The sequence below is a fragment of the Equus quagga genome, chromosome 5, assembly GCF_021613505.1.
Source record: "Equus quagga isolate Etosha38 chromosome 5, UCLA_HA_Equagga_1.0, whole genome shotgun sequence".
Classification (NCBI taxonomy): Eukaryota; Metazoa; Chordata; class Mammalia; order Perissodactyla; family Equidae; genus Equus; species Equus quagga.
In genome coordinates, this window is record NC_060271.1 from 66,939,501 (window position 1) to 66,958,034 (window position 18,534).

At 42.9% G+C, this 18,534-nt stretch overlaps 1 protein-coding gene and 1 non-coding gene across 3 annotated transcripts in view; one reads left to right on the forward strand and one right to left on the reverse strand.

The window, feature by feature from the left end:
* Positions 1-9,411, forward strand: part of ST3GAL5 (ST3 beta-galactoside alpha-2,3-sialyltransferase 5) — a 45,756-nt gene extending 36,345 nt beyond the window's left edge. For both annotated transcript variants that reach the window (XM_046661903.1, XM_046661904.1), the window contains exons 5-7: positions 2,228-2,414; positions 3,665-3,823; positions 8,161-9,411. In XM_046661903.1, coding sequence (XP_046517859.1) covers positions 2,228-2,414; positions 3,665-3,823; positions 8,161-8,406 — 592 coding nt within the window. In that variant the 3' untranslated portion in view covers positions 8,407-9,411. The remainder of the gene's footprint in view (positions 1-2,227; positions 2,415-3,664; positions 3,824-8,160) is intronic.
* An 8,724-nt stretch (positions 9,412-18,135) lies between these two features.
* Positions 18,136-18,208, reverse strand: TRNAV-CAC (transfer RNA valine (anticodon CAC)). The gene has a single exon. It is a non-coding gene; the product is annotated as a tRNA-Val (tRNA).
* Between the last annotated feature and the right edge of the window lie 326 nt (positions 18,209-18,534).

The window sequence follows — 18,534 nt, forward strand, 5'->3', positions numbered from 1 at the left end:
CACAGAATGCCTTTGTCCCCAGTAGCTGTGATCTCAGCCAAGTTTCCTGACTGTGCTGGGCCTCCGTGTCCTCCCCGGTAGATGGAGGCAGTGACAGTACCTCCCTCATAGGGTTACTGTGAAGACAAGATGAGTTAACACACGGAAGGCACTTAGGTCAGTGTCAGGCTTGTAGTAGATGCTCAATAAATACTAGCAGCCACTTTTGGAGAATGTGTAGAAGGGCGGGGACCAAGGAGGAGAGGGCAGGGGGTATAGGGTGTTTGTAGGAAAGAACTAGACTTCTGTAAGGCCAAGAGATAGCAGAAACAGCTAAGAACAGAGTTTTAAGGCAAAAGGGGTGCCATGGGCCCAGTGGCCAGAGAGCAGGGGTGGTGTGAAGTGAGACGGTGGGAGTGGGGTCAGAGCTGCAGGGGTTGTAGAAGTTGGGGTGAAGGCAGATGTAACCACTGCCTTTCACTGGGCGCTTTCTGTGCCGGGCACTGTGTCACGTGCTTTAGGTGTTCTCCTTCTTTGGGGAAGCCTTCACTGTTAGCCCCTGTCATGGATGAGGACACAGAGGCACCACAGGGCCCAGGGTCCAGGCCACACCCCAGCATTCCAAATGCAGGATTTTGAGCTTCTGGAACCTCAGCCCTCGCCCTGTGTGAGCACCTGAACGACCTGTGCTCAGGCAGCCCCCGGGGAGGCAGTCAGGACCCCATGCCCATCTGTGGTGTGAGACTGGGATACGGGAGAAGAGGTGAGAAACCAGGGGCTGACAGTGCACACTTAGATGCGGTGGAAGAGAAGGGCGGCCTTGAGCTGGCTGGGAGGAACGGTGGGATTTCGCTCTTCAGGGAGGAGGCAGGCAGGGGCCCCGGGTGAGGAGCCCCACCGGGCAGGAGGAGGGAGGGGCCCTGGGAGAGTGGGACGGGGCTGAGAGTGTGGCGAGTCAGACTGGGGAGCATGGACTTCATGCATAGGCACGAGAGGCCCCTGAGCACTGGGGACAGAGGAATGGTGACTTAGCCTGATTCTGAGAGAGATCGGGTAAGAAACTTTCTTGGGTAACTTTTAGGTTTAAAGCAATTCCAGACTTAACAAAAAAGTTGCAAGAATAGTACCAAGAACTCCCATTCGCCTTTCTCCCAGATTCCCCAACTGATAACACTTTATCACTTTGGCTTTATAATTTTCTCTCTCTCTATATTATTATTCTTTTCTGAACCCTTTGCGAGTTAGTTGCAAATATGAAGCCCCTTTACCCCTAAATACTTGAGTGTGCGTTTCCTAAGAGCAAGGACATTCTATTATAGAACCACAGAGCCATATTCGGATTTAGGAAGTTAACACTGATACAGTGCAGACCTTACTCCAGTCCTTACCCTTACTCCAGTCCTTACTCAGATTTCAGCAGTTATCCCAATACTGTCCTGTATTAAAAAAAAAAGGAAAGAAGAAAAATAATAACTGGTCCAGGATCATGTCTTGCGTTTAATTGTTCTGTCTAGTAATATCTTTTTCATAATCCGGGGATCAAGTATCTGAGATTTAGAAGAGGAAGCTCAGTGAAATAGAAAAGAAAGGTTAAGTACAGATGGGATAAAATAGATGAAAAACCAAACAGACTTTTTTGAGATTTTGAAACTGTGTAACTGGGTGAGTGGTATCACTGTTGAAAGAGTTCTTAGCATTTTCCCCAAAACAGCCACCCTGGTAAAGCCTTTATTCATCTAACAGTTGTAAGTGCCCCCAGTTCTGCTTGCACTTGGGCCCAGTGCCCTCCCCAGTCCCCACCCTGTCCCTGTAACTGTGGTCTGTGTCTGCCTTGCTCTGGTTTCTAGATTCTTCTTTCTGATTACCTTTTTGAAATTCTGGCAAGAACCACCAATATCCGAGCACAATGGGCAGCTCTCAGGGAAACAGTACTGGTACCCAGAGAAAGCCCACAGTTAATACGTTTGAGTTGGCTTAAAATGACAGGACTAGACGGACTTGCTCGATATTCGAACATTAGATATGGGCGTCCCTCGTGGACTGAAGACAGCATTCATCAAACGCCTGGAAAGGGCAGATCTCTGAGGAACGGTGACGAGGCTGCTGGGAGGGACGCCCTACCCCCAGCCGCGTACGCATTCCCAGTCCTAAAAAAATTGGGGAACACGATGCAGGCATTTTGTGTAATGTGTTAAAGTCGTTGCTGACTTGCTTTGTCCATTTACCTTTGTCTTTTTTATTTAAATAGGTTAAACAATGCACCAGTTGAAGGGTATTCAGAGCACGTTGGAAATAAAACTACTATAAGGATGACTTATCCAGAGGGTGCACCACTGTCCGACCTTGAATATTATTCCAATGACCTGTTTGTTGCTGTTTTATTTAAGAGTGTTGACTTCAACTGGCTTCAAGCAGTGGTAAAAAATGAAACTCTGGTAAGCACTAGAAATTCAGCTATCAAACATCCTTCATAAGAAGTGAAAGGATCTCTAATTGTAATTACAGACTTTTATTTTTAAACAAACACAGTGGAATGCATACTTTTGTGTTGACTTTCAAATAACGACTCCCTTTGTAGAAACCCCTCACGACTCCTCCTGGGAATTGCTTTCAGAACTTGATTGAGTCCCATGTGAAAATTGTGATCATTACTTAGTGGAATATCAAGTTTGCGACCAAAATTGCTATGATTGAGGTTGATCACCCATGTTATTCACCAGGCTTAAACTTACATGGCTTCTGGCTATTTCTAGAAGTTAGATTTATGTGGATGAATATAAGCCATTATTGAGGATATTCAAAAGAATATACATACAATCTCTGAGGAATATTCTCCAAACATGCTTTAATTGGTGGTGTTCTTATTGGAGTTTAATTCACAGCATTCCAGAGGGCAAATGTGGAGGAGATGGCCCTTACTTTATCATATTGTCTGTCTTTACAATAATCGATCACAGTTGTTTCTAGTCCCACCCATTATGTTGAAATAAGTTTCGGAGGCCAACTGTCGAGGAGTATGTGCGCAGTTATACACACCTGCACAAACTGGGTGTCTGCAAAATTAGTAGGACATATTAAGCTTTTCATAGAAGCTTCACGTGATGGACAATTTGCCATGGTCTCCAAAAGCTTGATTCTGTACACGTTATCATGGTCTTCTGGATTTTGCTATTGGGTAGAAGTTGTTCCAGTTGGAAGATGAAGCACATATGAAATGACTTGCAGTCAGTTACCAAGAGATTTCACAGGACTAGGAAATAAAGTAAGTGGAGAGAGGATGCAGGTGAGGGCCTGACCAGAAGGGCTCTCACAGCACTTAACACTTTGAATTGGATCTATGTGCTTGGTCTTCCCTGGGCAACATGGTGGCTTTTGATCCTAAAAAGGCTTACCATCTTAGGTCATTCCCTGTGAAATTTCTTCCCCAAACAAACGAGAGCTGCTTCTGCACCTCCTCTCCTTGCCCAGTGCCGCATTCATAAATCAGGCCCTTCAGAGTTGCTTTTTTTGAGTTGAGGTACTGGGTTTGCATAGATCTGTGACTTTGTTGCAGAATGCCGTGCCCAAACACACATGGGGTCACACCCATGGCTTTGGCCTGATTAGGGGGAGATACATTCTCACCCTGTACTGATAAGAGAACTTTATTAAATACCCCTAATGATTGTGTGCTTTCTTTCCTTAGCCATTCTGGGTGCAACTCTTCTTTTGGAAGCAGGTGGCGGAAAAAATCCCACTACAGCCAAAACATTTCAGGATCTTGAATCCAGTTATTATCAAAGAGACCGCTTTTGACATCCTTCAATACTCAGAGCCTCAGTCGAGGTTCTGGGGCCGAGATAAGGTATTTTTGTTGCTACTGAAAGTTAACTGTTCTTCTCTGTGTTGGAAGGGAGACATCTGTACACATTTTCCTTGGGTTCAGCTGTATACCCAGAAGCATCTTCCAGTGGAGAAACCTGGTCACTGACGAGATGCTCCCTGTGTGTGTCTCTGCACGCTGCATCTTGACTGCTGGGCTCCTCCTTGTTTAACTGGCCTGCCCCCTGGTGACTCGTCTCGTTAGTATAGTCAGTACATAGCACGTGGGTCGCTGAGATCTCGTTTAGGGTATTCTTGCTCCGGGACTCCATATGACTAACTGCAGGACGCTGAAAGGCACTTTGGTGGTCTGAAAAGTCCTTTGCGTTTTAACTCTGTGGGCTGCTCCAGTGAGAACTGACATCTGTCATTACTTTATAGGTGATGGTAAATAAAGTCAGCAGTCCTTTTCAGTTGATGCCTGGGTCCCACCCAGATATTCTGATTTGATGGTCTGTGCTGTGGTCTGTACGTTGAGATTTTCAAAGTTCCCTAGGGGATTTTATTTTGCAGCCTTTTGAGGACCTTTGTCCTATAGGCTGTTCCCTGCTGGAGATTCTTTACCTGCAATTAGCCTGTGCTGTCACCAGGGGGTGGAGATGCCTTCATTGCCTGGTTCTTCATGATGTGACTAGCTAAACCTGTTTCTTTAAAACTTTATTTTAAAAGCAGTGGAAATTGTTCTTAAAATTTTAAGCAAAACCTCTCTATATAGGGGCATAGTGGTTAAGTTCGTATGCTCTGCTTTGGTGGCCCGGGGTTTGCAATTTCAGATCCTGGGTTCAGACCTACACATGCCTTGTCAAGCCATGCTGTGAGGGCATCCCACATACGAACTAGAGGAAGACTGGCACAGATGTTAGCTCAGGGACAATCTTCCTCACCAGACAAACCAACCAACCAACCTCTCTATATAAAGGAAAGCAAGGAATTTTGTGTTGGGGGCGGGGGGTCACTGCTCATACTAGGGGCCTGAGATATGTCCTAGGAGCGGGGGCTGGTCAGGGTCGCAATTTGCAAACACTCAGCTAGACTCTTAGGTGTCATCAACCACTAGGCAGATTAGCACGTTCTTCTATTTGCCCTATGAGTCAAATTCTAATTGAAAAGATTCTTTAAAACAATTGTGTAAATTTTAAAGGAAGAATTCTGTGGTTATTAATGAAAACAAACACCTAAATAGGTTCCTTGAAAGCAAAAGCCTAGTTCTTTACTGTGATCAGCTAAATCCAGCTCTGGCTCCAGCGCAGGCTTGAATACCCAGCTCCACGTGAAGCATTTCTCAGAGCTGAAGCTCTTCGCTAAGCAGGCCGTCGTCTTCCTCAGGGACTCGGCCCCCTCGGGTGCTTTCCTGCCTCTCCGGCTGTGGGCACCCCGTGAGGACCACGTAGTTTCTGCCCATTGCTGGACCATGCCCAGGGCCAGTTTTCCAGTTGGAGGTGGTGCGTTTTCCCTCTCAGAGGAGAGTGGCTCGACCCCTCCCAGCCACCATCAGGGCCTGTGACTAGGATCATTTTTCAGCTTGCTTCAGCTCCTCTCCCACATGGAAGCATGTGGGGTCCCCCAGACTGTAGGCTACTTTTAACCTAACTGTTGGCATCACTTTTTACAAAACAGTTAAAAGAAAAAGACTTAAACAGACTTTGGCAAGATTCTTTAAGTTATAAAGAGGTTTCACTATAAATATACTTAAGTATCTTTCAGTGTCCTTAGATTTCTGTATCCTTTAAACTGCCCTGTTTCCTTATTAAATTCCATAGAATTTTTTTTAAACACAGGCAAATGCCCATTTGTTGGTTTTGTAGGTAGATTTTATTTAAAAAGTAACCTTTAAAAAATAGATTTAACCACAAAATATGAAATTGCTGAATGGGAAAGTTAGAATACCAGTTAAGTGGGGGAAATTTATATATATGACAGAGGTTACACTCTCAAAGTACAAAGAGATCTTATTAAATCAAAAATAAAAATATAAGCCAATAAAAAATGGGGAAAAGATATAAACAGACATTTCACGAAAGAAATTAATACAGCCAAGAAATACATGATAAAATGTTCAACTTCACCAATTACCAAGTAAAGCAAATTCGAGCCACAATGACATTTTTTGCTTGTTTTCTTAGGAAAGATGTAAAAGCTTGATAATGTTCTTGTTTGGCAGGGAGGTAGATAGAATTATAAGTTGGTACTTTTTCTGGAAGGTAGTTTGGCAGCATATATTAATTTTAAATATGAGTAGTCTTTGACCCAGCAATTTGACTCCAAAAATTTTGTTATGGGGAAATCAGAGAAATATGCAAGGCTGTGCTAGGATGTTCACTGTGGCATTAATAGTGAAGAACTAAAAACCGCCTGAGCCTCCATCAGCAGGGGATTGTTTAGACATCTTACGGTATAGTTGGTACAATATCGTGTGACTGTTCAGGATGAAGAAAAACTAGTGGATATGATAGCACCTCCACAATATATTAAGCAAGAAAATCAAGTTACAGAACACGTATATAATCCCATTTTTGTTTAAAAATAAAAATGTATCTATAGATGCATAGGAAAAAGCTTAGAAATAAACACCAAACTGTGAAGAATGCCCTTCTCTGGAGGGTGAGTCTATAGACGTTTTCTTTCTGCTTTATAATCCATTTATTACTTGAATTGAATACTTGTTTATTTCTATAATGGATAAAATGATGTTTTTCTTTTGGATAAAAATAGTAACTTAAAAGCTGACTTCTGGTCTGAAATTGCGTTGTCAGAAACCTCATGCATGTGCCCTTCCAGCAGAGAGGGAGTCTGTGGGTGATGAGGTGTCATCTTTGGGCGTATGTTCTGGAGATAACATGCTTTGGGTAGTTTCTGATAGTTTTGCCATGTGAAGGGTTGATTTCATGTACTCCTTCTGCAAACACTGACGGACTGTCCCAGATGTGCTGGGTGCCGAGCTGGCCACAGGTGGAGAAGACACGACACTGCCTTCGGGTCCTAGGGCTGAACAGGAGGAAGGCTTCCTTTGGGTTGATTTCTCTTAGTTTCTATTTCCAAACATGCAGATTGACTGTTGAGTTCCTTTTTAGCAAGTGAGGTTGGCTTTGAGAGGTAGACGCAACACACCGAGGAGCAGGCAGCGGTTTTGAAGGAACGGTGGGTTCAGTCGAGGCTGCCTAATCCCACCTTAATCTGTGAACTCTGAAGGGTTCACTCTTGTTCCAGTTTACAGAGAAGGGCAGTTGTTTCTGGCAGCCACCGACTTAGCTAAGATGAACAGAGGAGGTCCACTTGCACATGAAGAGCTCCACAAGAGTCTCGATGAGTAATGCGCAGCAGCCTTCAGCGAGGGCTGGGACAGCTGCGGGCTTTCTGTCTTCCTCTCTGCGTGTGCACTGCCTTCACCCAGGACTGGCATGGAGAGCCAGAAAGCACGAGTCCAGATGTGCAAGTGGCAAGACATGGGACATGAGGAGGGAGTAGTGAGACAGTCAGAATCCAGAATGGTCTGGCCATTTGGTGCTCTAGGCCAAAGGCAGTAGGCTACGTTTTGGACGGAACAAATGTGAAAGCCCTTAATTTGGGCCTAAAAATGTATTTGCCCAAACAGAGAGTGAGCAGAAGTGTTTCTAGCCTAGCAGCTGTACATGTGAAAATGGCCTGGAGGTGTTATTGCCAGAAAAGCAAATGGGGCTCTTAAGTGGGACGTGGCTTCAGGCAAGGGGTGAACACAGTCTTCAGTGGTGGAGCTGAGGCCGCTCTGTTCTCACACAGAGCCTGTCCACGGGAGCCAGCCAGGAAGGGGCAGGCTCCAGAACCCATGTCCCGAGAAGGACTGTGGAAGGTCCTGGGGCTGCTTATCCCGGAGCAGACCTTGTAGATGTTTGTCATGTGAGAGAGGAAATGGGCTTGTTTTGCGATTCTGGTCATCACACATAGGACCAGTGAGCAGAAGTTTCAGAAAGAACACCTTTTAGCTTGGTACAAGAAGAACTTCAGGTGGTGTTTGAAAAGTGTTCCCGTTACAGGCTAGTTTTAGAGTCTAGGGACTTGGATGGGAAGTCAGACTTTAAAATTCTGTGGCCACAACTAGAAGGACCTGCAACTAAGATATACAACTATGTACCAGGGGGATTTGGGGAGATAAAGCAGGAAAAAAAAAAAAAAAAGATTGGCCACAGTTGTTAGCTCAGGTGCCAATCTTTAAAAAAAAAAAAAATTCTATGATGTGTAAAATTGCAGCCCCCAATGCACCCTTTATCACTTGCATAGCGTGTAGTGTGCTACTTGAAAGCACTGAATTGTGCTAAGACTTTTTTTGCCTTTTGTCTGTTTCAGAATGTCCCCACCATTGGCATCATTGCTGTTGTCTTGGCCACACATCTGTGCGATGAAGTCAGTTTGGCAGGCTTTGGATATGACCTCAGTGAACCCAAAAGACCTTTGCATTACTTTGACAACCTCTGCATGGCTGCCATGAACTTTCAGACCATGCATAATGTGACGACGGAGACCACGTTCCTTCTCAAGCTGGTCAAAGAGGGCGTGGTGCGGGATCTCAGCGGGGGCATCAATCCATTGTGAATTCTGAACACAGAAAAACCTCACTTGAAAATGCAACTCTGACTCAGAGGGCTGTTTCTCATAGCCTCCTTGATGCATTTCATCCTTCAAAGACTTTGAAGTGCAGCTGGTGTTTGTAACTTTTAATTTAAAAAACACGAACAGTTTAGCTCTTCCCACTTTTTTCCCCCTATTTATTTGAGTCCGTGTTTTTTGCACAGAATTTTGTAAGTTAATTTTGAGAATTGAATTGGAAGGACTTTTCAAAGAGAGTTGTATGTAACGATATTTTGTTGTATTTTAAGAAAGTTATTTAATTTGTGAAAACTCTGTCCAGGTCTACTGCACATGGAACACCAGGGCATTCAGTGGAGAGAGAAGGGAGCTTGCTCCTTAGATGCTCTGAAGGCCTGATTCTGGTTCTCTGCGTCTCGTTTGGTGGGACAGATGTGGGAGGCACTTCCAGGATGACGTGCTCAGTAGCTAAACCACTGGTACTGGGTTGGCCATGCTGCTGTGTGAGGCCTGGGCCGCTCGGAGAAGTTCACAGTCCCTCTGCTGGCCTGCCTTCTGCCAGAAGACTTGCTGGAATCAACCAGGGGAGCTGTCCTGGAGGTCCCTGATCAGGGAGGGACACAGAAGACATTTTCTGTGTCCTCTGAGTATGACGAAGCCTCGCTGGGCTGCAGAAGCCACTGTCTTCCCTGCAGTGATGACAACTCTTGAATGTCTCTTGAGAGTTTTTAACTACCCTTTCAAAGCACTTAAATGTTAATCTAAGGTATTCCACTGTCTGTCTGAGGTGGCTTATAAAAGGTAGGACAAAACCTCTGTTATCCAGAGTCGTAGAAGAACAAACCCTTTCCAAGAGAAATCACCTTTTCTGAAACACTGAAAGGAAATCCTCCCAGTGTTATAAATAGCCTATTAAAAATTTTTTTGGAATGCCTGCCTGGCAGTGTGTACCAGGCAGTGTGCGCTGGTCAAAAAAAAAAGAATAAAAGCTTTTGAGGAACTCACAGTCTAGTTAATTTGAGCACTTTTTTTTTTTTTTTTAAAGAAAATAGGTCTCTAAGTCTACCTGAAGTGTCCTTCCTGGATGCTGCTAGGTGGAGCTCCCTGTGGGTGCCTCATGAGGACAGAGAGTGAAGGGAGCCTTATCCTGCGAGGGGCTGCATCCCAGACACCTGCGAACTCTTCTGGAGAGATGTTGGTGGCGGTGACTTCCTCCCAGAGAACAGGCTCCTTCTAGCTTCTGTCTCTTAGTTGCTCTAGTCTGCTGTCAGAAGATCTGCCGCTGTTTTGCTCCCTCCCTGTTCTCCCTCTGTGTTGAGCTGCTGCCCCCTGCCTCAATTTCTCCTTTCCCTTAACTGCTGCAGCCCCCATGCAGCGTTGCCTCCCAGCCCATTCTGATGTCTTCCACGCCTGCCGCCGCCTCCGCTTATCAGGGCCAGGAGCCAGGTCACAGCAATCAGAGTCCCTTGGCTCTCCAGGTCTCTGGGGTCAAGCTCAGAGTAGCCGGCGTAGCAAAATAGTATTTCTTTGGTTTTTGTCTTAAAATTTTCTATAGGTTTTGCTTTCTGCTTTATAAGATACTGTTTGTTTAAGAGAAAATGCTTTAAAATTCTCACCAAATGACTGAGTTTTGAAAATTGAGAGTTGGGAAGATGGTCCATAGCTGTCCTGTGACTCAGGTGGGGCCAGGCCTACTCGGCACATCTCCATCCCTCCTCCTTCAGGGGCTACTTACTTTATTTTTTAAAAGCCAGGGTTTGAAACTTCCTCAGACAACTTTCCCAAAGTTGTGAGCATTTCCTCACGGGTTCCTGTGGCCTCATGTCCCACCTCCTTGCCCAGCGGCTGGGGCGTGTGTGGCTTAGTGCCCAGCACTTGGTCAGCTTTCAGCACATGTCAGGCCTGGTGCCATCTCCATCCCGCCTCCTCCGTCCATCCTGTTTTGCATCCTTACATTGCTTTACCCATGCCTCTCGACTGTTAATTACTAGCAGGCCGTAAGTGCCCTAAATGAGTAGAAAGTTATATTTTCTTCAGACCTTTAATAGAGTCCACCAGCCAATCAGGGTTGCTCAGAGACCGTCTTCGGGAACTTAGCGCTCCGGTGGTTACCTGTTGAAAGTTCCTTCTTTGCTTCACAGCTACTGCCGGTGACCCCAACCCACCCACCCCCAGCTTTTCTGGGAATAGACCTCGAGGTGCTCCAGGTGCCACAGGCTGATCTCCAGCCATGAGGTTTCACCACCACTCTCCAACTTTGTACAGCTTTATAGGCAGACGCGCACAGCTCTCCTACGTCGTTGTAATCATTGGTTTTGAGGCAACTTAGGACGACTTATACACGTTGTGTATTTTAACATTCTTCTTCCTGGAACTTTGAGCTGTAGAAAATTTCAGTGAGTTTTAAGGCTTTTTTTGTTTTTGTTTTTGTTTTCCCCTACAGAGAGCCTATTCTCTCCAGAAACCTAGGCTGGCCTTAGAAAAATGATTTGGTACTGGAATGAGTATCCCTGATGATGCATCTCGTGTTTTTAGGCAAAGCTAAATTAGAATCTTCTAGACAATTTTGTGTACTCTGGGTGTTACCTTGCTTTCTTCGTTGCTCCTTTTGTGTCACACCAGTTTTTTCATTTCCCGAGAATGTGTTAATAAGGCAGTGACAATGTCTATTTCCACAAATTTGGGGCAGGCTCATCATTTATTGGACCCATTAGTTAAGTTGTCAAACCGGCCTTTTGACTGGCCTGCTTTTGTTGAACAATGACTCTTGGCCATCAGCGGTAAGTCTACTTTGTGTGGCAGACAGAGACTTAGTTATAGAAGAGAAAAGCAATGGTCACACCCTCATCTCCCCAGGTTATTACAGATTTCTAAAACCAAGGACCACTTTGTTTTGGCTGCATTCTAACCCCAGTGCTTTGGAACTTGATATCAAAGGGATTGTTGAATTTGCCTTATTACTGTCTCAAGAACCTTTTAAACGAGCATTGTAGGAAGATTAAGAAATGATAACTTATTCTCCTCCTTGGCACAACATCCAAGTGTGAGTTGTTTTTTCATCTTTTCTTTGGGACACTCCAGTTAAGTCCATTCGAAAGAAGAAAAGGAAGAGTTCCTGTTACTCAGCTGAGTTCCCCTTAGAAGGAAGTGAGCTTTTATTGCGTTTGCCTAGCGAGCAAGGACTGTGGCACCGGGGCCTTCCTTTCGTTCACACACGTGGTGACAAAATGCTTCCCTCCAAGAAAGGACCCTGTGTTTGCTGCCCGTGGGACCAATGCCCTCTTCCCGGGCACTGACTCTGCTCCAACGCCCCGATGACAACACACTCTGCTCCCAGACTATAGCGCCGACAACAAAGGGAAGCAGGTCCCAGTATGTAGAGTGCACCAGAAAACCCAGCTCTCCGTGCCCTTTCCCTGGAGGTCAAGACACCCTTGGCCCAAACTTCTGAGTGTTTATTCTCTCCTTCCCACTTCCCAAGGTCGCTTTAGCATGGATTTGTGTTCTCAAAACATGGTATTTGCCTGTATTTACCTACAACGAACACTCAATATAAGACCGAAGTAAAGGGGGCCAGCCCGGTGGCACAGTGGTTAAGTTCGCACGTTCCGCCTCTCGGCGGCCTGGGGTTCGCCGGTTCGAATCCCGGGTGCGGACATGCCACCGCTTGGCACACCATGCTGTGGTAGGCATCCCAAGTATAAAGAAGAGGAAGATGAGCACAGATGTTAGCTCAGGGCCAGGCTTCCTCAGCAAAAAAGAGGAGGACTAGCAGGAGTTAGCTCAAGGCTAATCTTCCTCAAAAAAGAAAGTTAAAAAGACTGAAGTAAATTGGGAAGGAGAACTATTCATTAAACATACACACGCAAATTTTATTGACTAGAAATTAATGTTCCCCAAAAGGAAATTGCAGTCTTAGTAGGTTAACTTTATTGTTGGAATGATTAGCTTTGACTAACTCCCAAGATTAAGTTTCAACCTATTTAGCAGAGAAGAAAAGTTATGGTGCAACAAGTGTAAATAACATGCTATGAAATTTCATCCTAACTTTTTCAAAAGCAGGTCCTTCCAAAGAGCTGTCAGTAAACCATGTAGGAAGGAAGTCAAGTTTATAGATTCTCTTCTGTCTGGAAGAAGTGAGATGTCAAGCTTTGCGATGGTGTCAGGCTGCCATCCAAGATTTGGCAGATGTGGCTGTTATAACCTTTATGTAGCTGAAAATGTAACAAAGAGAATTTTCAGAAAATGTAAACATTAAAGAAACTGACTATTCAGTAGACACCTTGTAGCAGCAAGACTAATAATTGACGGTACACTAAAAATTTGTAACTTCTAAAAGAGCCATGTATTTCCACTCTACCCTCTGTTAACCTGGCTTATGTTTTTCGACTTATTGAAGAAAATCAGTACCAAAAAATTTGATATTAAAAATGATGAATTCATTAAAAATGTTGGTTAAGTCCTTGAAATGAAAGACCAGTCTAAATTACCACACAATAATGTGAATGTGACAGATGACTAACAACCGAGCATATGCAATGAGGCCAGTCAAGGGTGATTAAAAACAGTAGTCAAACCCAAAAATATGGTCATGCATCATTTTGTGATGGGGATACATTCTGAGAAACACATCGTTGTGTGAACATCATAGAGTGTACATACACAAACAGTGGTACAGTCTACCACACACCTAGCTGTGTGGTACTAATCTTATGGAGCCACAATCAGATATGAGATCCATTGTTGACAAAAACATCATTATGGAGCTCATGACTGTAGTTTCACATCCACCGTTACCCATAACCTATCAGGCTGGCTCATTTGGGGTGGGAAGAAATTGACTATCAGCCCCGAAGCAGTGAGAACTCAAGAGTCCATCTGTAACTAAGTTGTCAACTCTCTAGTGATAGAATTTTATGCTTCGTTTCCTCTATAGCACCCATGAGAAGGCCTTGCCTATTGTAGGCACTAAATTAACTTGTTTTGATTTTATTTGATTTTATATCTTCGATGGAATTTAAAGATGGGCAGCTGATGGTCTAACATTGAATGTAACAGAGAGCTCTTGGGTCTAGAAGCTGGGTTAAAGGAGTCTTAGGCTAAGAGGAATGGAATACAAATAACTAAAGCAATGAATGAACAGTCACTTTTTCTATATGTAGTTGTCCTAATGGTTTAAATGATAGTTTAAAAGAATATGTCAAAAGCCGAATAGCACATGAGAAACCAAGAAACAGGTTTTTAAAAGCTAACCGAAGGTGTGTCTACCTATTTTTAGAATAAAAATTAGCATTTGAAGTTCAAAAAAAAAGCTGAATATCCTGTTTAATGGCTGCATACATATTCATACGTTTTGGAAAACCAACTTATTGCTGAAGTTTCCAAAATACACATATGCCTTATCTTTTTGAAGACCTGCCAGGGTGTTATCAAGCTACGGGTTGGGGTTTCAAAGCTCCTGCACCAAAGGCTCTGTGTTTTCTTTTCAAGGCAGTCATAGCGAGTTTATTACATGCAATTTGGAGACTAAGATAATATACCTCTATTGTGTCTACATGTTCACGCTTTTTTTTTTTTTTTTTTGCTATACATAGTTTACTCAATAAAGATTACTTTTAAAAGACGGTAATTACTAAAGCTCTGATCATTTTGCATTGTGCAGCCCCGTCCTTAAAATAATGGTGGACGGAAGACCTTCTGACTGTAAGGTTTTGTTCTGGAGCTGCTTGCTCTTCCAGTGTGATGTTCAGTATGAAGGGTGAGTGAGCTTCAACACACACACACACACACACACTCACCAAACAAGCAAAACGAGACTCTAAACCAAGAATCTTGTGCTAAAATGAAAGTAGCCTTTCCCTCCCCATCTTTGGCCTGTGGCTCATCTAAGTCAATTTTCTCTGCAAACTTGATCTAAATTTAAGAACTCAGTATACTCTTTGATCCCAAGGCGTGAGCTCAGGAGAGGTCAGAAGGGATAGACCCTCTGTCCTCTTGCTAACCTCCCCTACTGTCCCAACACGGCCACCACCAGTCACACAGAAGACTGACAGGGAATGAGGAACCATCTGGTCCAACCTCTTGCTTCACGGACGAGCATTTTCATTAGGGTTCATGCACATTAGCCTGGCACCCCTCATCTGCAAGGGGTGGGCTGTCTCAGTTCCGATTACATCGTCCAATTACAGGTCAAATGTCCTGATTTTGAATTTGGACAATATAATGACCATACTCATTGCTTTATATACTTATTCCTACGGACCTATTTTGTGTTTTTTAAAGTATTTATCCCTAGACGTTTGGAATCCCAAGACGTTCGGAAGGAGTTCTCCTGACCACTTCCATCTCAGCCTGCAGCTACTTAAAATCTCTCTAGAATTTTCCTCAAACCTCTCTCTATAAAGAGCCAATCCTGAGTTTCTTCCCCTCTCCCTTCTCTCTGCCCTCCCCATCCCCTGCTCACATCCTGTACTGAATATTGATTTAGCTTCCCTCCAACTAGAAAGAGTCCTTCCTCTTCAGGAAGTGGGCAAAATTGGGCTGGCGACTGAGGAGATTCTGGTGGAGAGCAAGGAGCCATGTTCAAAGAGCACAGCTTCATTCTATTTGTCAGATGTCAAAACTTCCTGCAGAAACAAAGGACTGTCCAATTTTTATTGTCCAATTCTGAATACTCCTGAAAAAAGATTTTTAAATCTTATATAATATTGGGAAGATTTTTGATTACTGTTTCAATTTCTGTACTTGTGATTGGTCTATTCAGATTCTCTATTTCTTCTTGATTCAGTTTTGGGAGGTTGTATGAGTCTAAGAATTTATCCATTTCTTCTAGGTTATCCAATCTGTTGGTATATAGTTTTTCATAGTATTCTCTTATAATCCTTTGTATTTCTGTGGTATCCATTGTAATTTCTCCTCTTTCATTTCTAATTTTATTTATTTGAGACTTCTCTTTTTTTAGTAAGTCTGGCTAAGTGTTTGTCAATTTTGTTTATCTTCTCAAAGAGCCAGGTTTTACTTTTGTTGATCCTTTCTACTGTTTTTTAGTCTCTATTTCACTTATTCCTGTTCTAATTTTTATTACTTCCCTCCTTCTATCAACTTTGGACTTTGTTCTTATTTTTATAGTTCTGTTAGGTATAGTTTAAGATTATTTATTTGAGGTTTTTCAAGTTTGTTGAGGTGGACATGTATTGCTATAAATTTCCCTCTTAGTACCTCTTTTGCTGCATCCCATAAGAGTTGGTATGTTATATTTTCATTTTCATTTTCATTTGTCTCCAAGTATTTTTTTAAATTTGTCCTTTGATTTCTTCATTGATCCACTCGTTGTTCAGCAGCACGTTGTTTAGTCTGCATATGTTTGTGACTTTCCTGGCTTTTTTCTTGTAGTTGATTTCTAGTTTCATAGCATTATGGTAGGAAAAGATGCTTGATCTGAGTTCAATCTTCTTAAATTTATTAAGGCTTGTCTTGTTTCCCAGCATATGGTCTGTCTTTGAGAATGTTCCATGTGCACTTAGAAGAATGTGTGTTTTGCTCTTTTTGGATGGAATGTTCTACATATATCTATTAAATCCATCTGGTCTAGTGTTTCATTTAAGGCCACTGTTTCCTTGTTGACTTTCTGTCTGGATGATCTATACATTAATGTAAGTGGGGTTTGAAGGTCCCCTACTATTATTGTGTTGCTGTCAATTTCTCACTTTAGGTCTGTTAGTAGTTGCTTTAGATACTTTAGTGCTCTTGTGTTAGGTGGATATATGTTCACAAATATTATTTCCTCTTGCTGGAATGTCCCTTTTTCATCATTACATACTGCCCCTCTTTGTCTCTCATTGCCTGTTTTTCTTGAAGTCTGCTTTGTCTAAGTATGGCAGCACCTGCTTTCTTTTTCTTGCCATTTGCTTGGTTTATCATCTTCCATCCCTTCACTCTGAGCCTATGTTTGTCTTTAGAACTGAGCTGTGTTTCCTGGAGGCAGCATATTATTGGGTCTTGCTTTTTAATCCATCCAGCCGCTCTTTGTCTTTTCATTGGAGAATTCAATCCATTTACATTTAGAGCGATTATTGATATATGAGGCCTTAATACTGCCATTTTATCTCTTGTTTTCCAGTTGTTCTATATTTCCATTGTTTCTCTTCCCTTGTATTTCTGACTGCCATTTCAGTTTAGTGGTTTTCTGTGGGGGTTTTCTCAGTTTTCTGTTTATTTATGATTTGTGGCTCTATTCTGATTCTTTGTTTAGTGGTTACCATGACATTTGTATAAAAGATCTCATAGATAAGATAGTCCATTTTCTGATAGCTTCTTACCTCCATTAGCCTAAGCATGTTCCATCCCCTCCTCTTCCCCTTCCGAATTGTTGTTGTCACAAATTATTCTTTCTTGTGTTGTGAGTTTGTTAGTAAATTGAAATATTTATAGTTATTTCTGATGCTTTCCTTCCCTTTATCTTTTATGTTATAATTAAGTGTTTGCTAACCTGTTCTCATAGTTAGCTTCAATTTTCTGATTTTGTCTGTCTATTTATCTCCTTGCTCAAAGCTTTGTAAACTTTTGCCTTTTTGTTTCAGGTTGGAGGGATTCCTCCATCATTTCTTATAAGAGAGGTCTAGTGGTGATGAACTCGCTCAGATTTTGTTTATCTGGGAGACCTTTTATTCCTCCATGTATCTTAAGGATAGTTTCACTGGATAGAGTATTCTTGGCTGAAAGTTTTTGTCTTTGAGTATTTTGAATACATCATTCCATTCTCTCCTAGCCTGTAAGGTTTCTGCTGAGAAATCCACTGAAAGCCTGATAAGAGTTCCTTTGTAGGTTATTTTCTTCTACCTTACTGCCCTTAATTTTTTTCTTTATCATTGACTTTTTGCCAGTTTTAATATTACATGCCTTGGAGAAGGTCTTTTTGCACTGATGTAAATAGTTCTACTGGCTTCATGTATTTGTAAGTCTAGTTCTTTCCCCAGGTTTTGGAAGTTCTCAGCTATTATTTCTTTCAACAAGCTCTCTGCTCCTTTCTCTCACTCTTATCCCTCTTGAATACCTATAATCCTTATGTTGCTTTTCCCAATTGAGTTGGATATTTCTTGAAGAATTTCTTCACTTTTTAAAAATCTTAGTTCTCTCTCCTCCTCTACCGGAAGGATTTCTGTATTTCTGTCCTCAAATTCACAAATTCTTTCCTCCATAACATCGGCTCTATTTTTTATGGTTGCTAGATTTTTCTTTTTAAATCTCATTGTGTTCTTCATGTCCCGAATTTCTGTTTTTTTATTTTAAGTTTGAATCTCTTTGGTGAAGTATTCCTTCTTCTCGTTAATTTTATTCCTGAGCTCATTGAACTGTCTTTCTGAGTTTTCTTTTAACTCATTGAGTTTCTTTATGACAACTATTTTGAATTCTCTATCATTTAGATTGTAAATTTCTGTGACTTCAAGATTGGTTTCCAGAGACTTGTCATTTTCTTTCTGCTCTGAAATGTTACTATTGTTCTTCATTTTTTTTTTTTTAAGATTTTATTTTTCCTTTTTCTCCCAAAGCCCCCAGGTACATAGTTGTGCATTTTTAGTTGTGGGTCCTTCTAGTTGTGGCATGTGGGATGCTGCCTCAGCATGGCCTGATGAGTGGTGCCATGTCCACGCCCAGGATTCAAACCAGTGAAACCCTGGGCCACCGAAGCAGAGTGAGCAAACTTAACCACTCGGCCACAGGCCCAGCCCCAGAGGTTGTTCCTGCCCGGTTTCGAACTGGAGACCTTTTGCATGTGAGGCAAACGTGATAACCACTACACTACGGAAACAAGGGGTCTTCATGTTGTTTGATGACTTCATCCTTTGCCAGTGTATTTGTGGTAGTATCAGGTCTCAGATTCCAATTGCCACCATTGGCAGGGAACAGGAACTGTGTTTTCTGATCCTACGCCATCTGCTGGAAGTTGTGCAGGTAGGGCTACTCTGTGTTTGCCCAGGCTGGCCACAGCCACTCTGCAGGTTGCACTCATGTGGGCAGGGCCTCTGCACTGGGTGGGCAGGTCGGGTACCATAAGCAGAGCCTTTGGGCTCAGCAGGGGATTGGCTGAGCTGCTGCATGCTAGGCGGGAGGGGTGCCTACCCAGGGGCTGAGCTG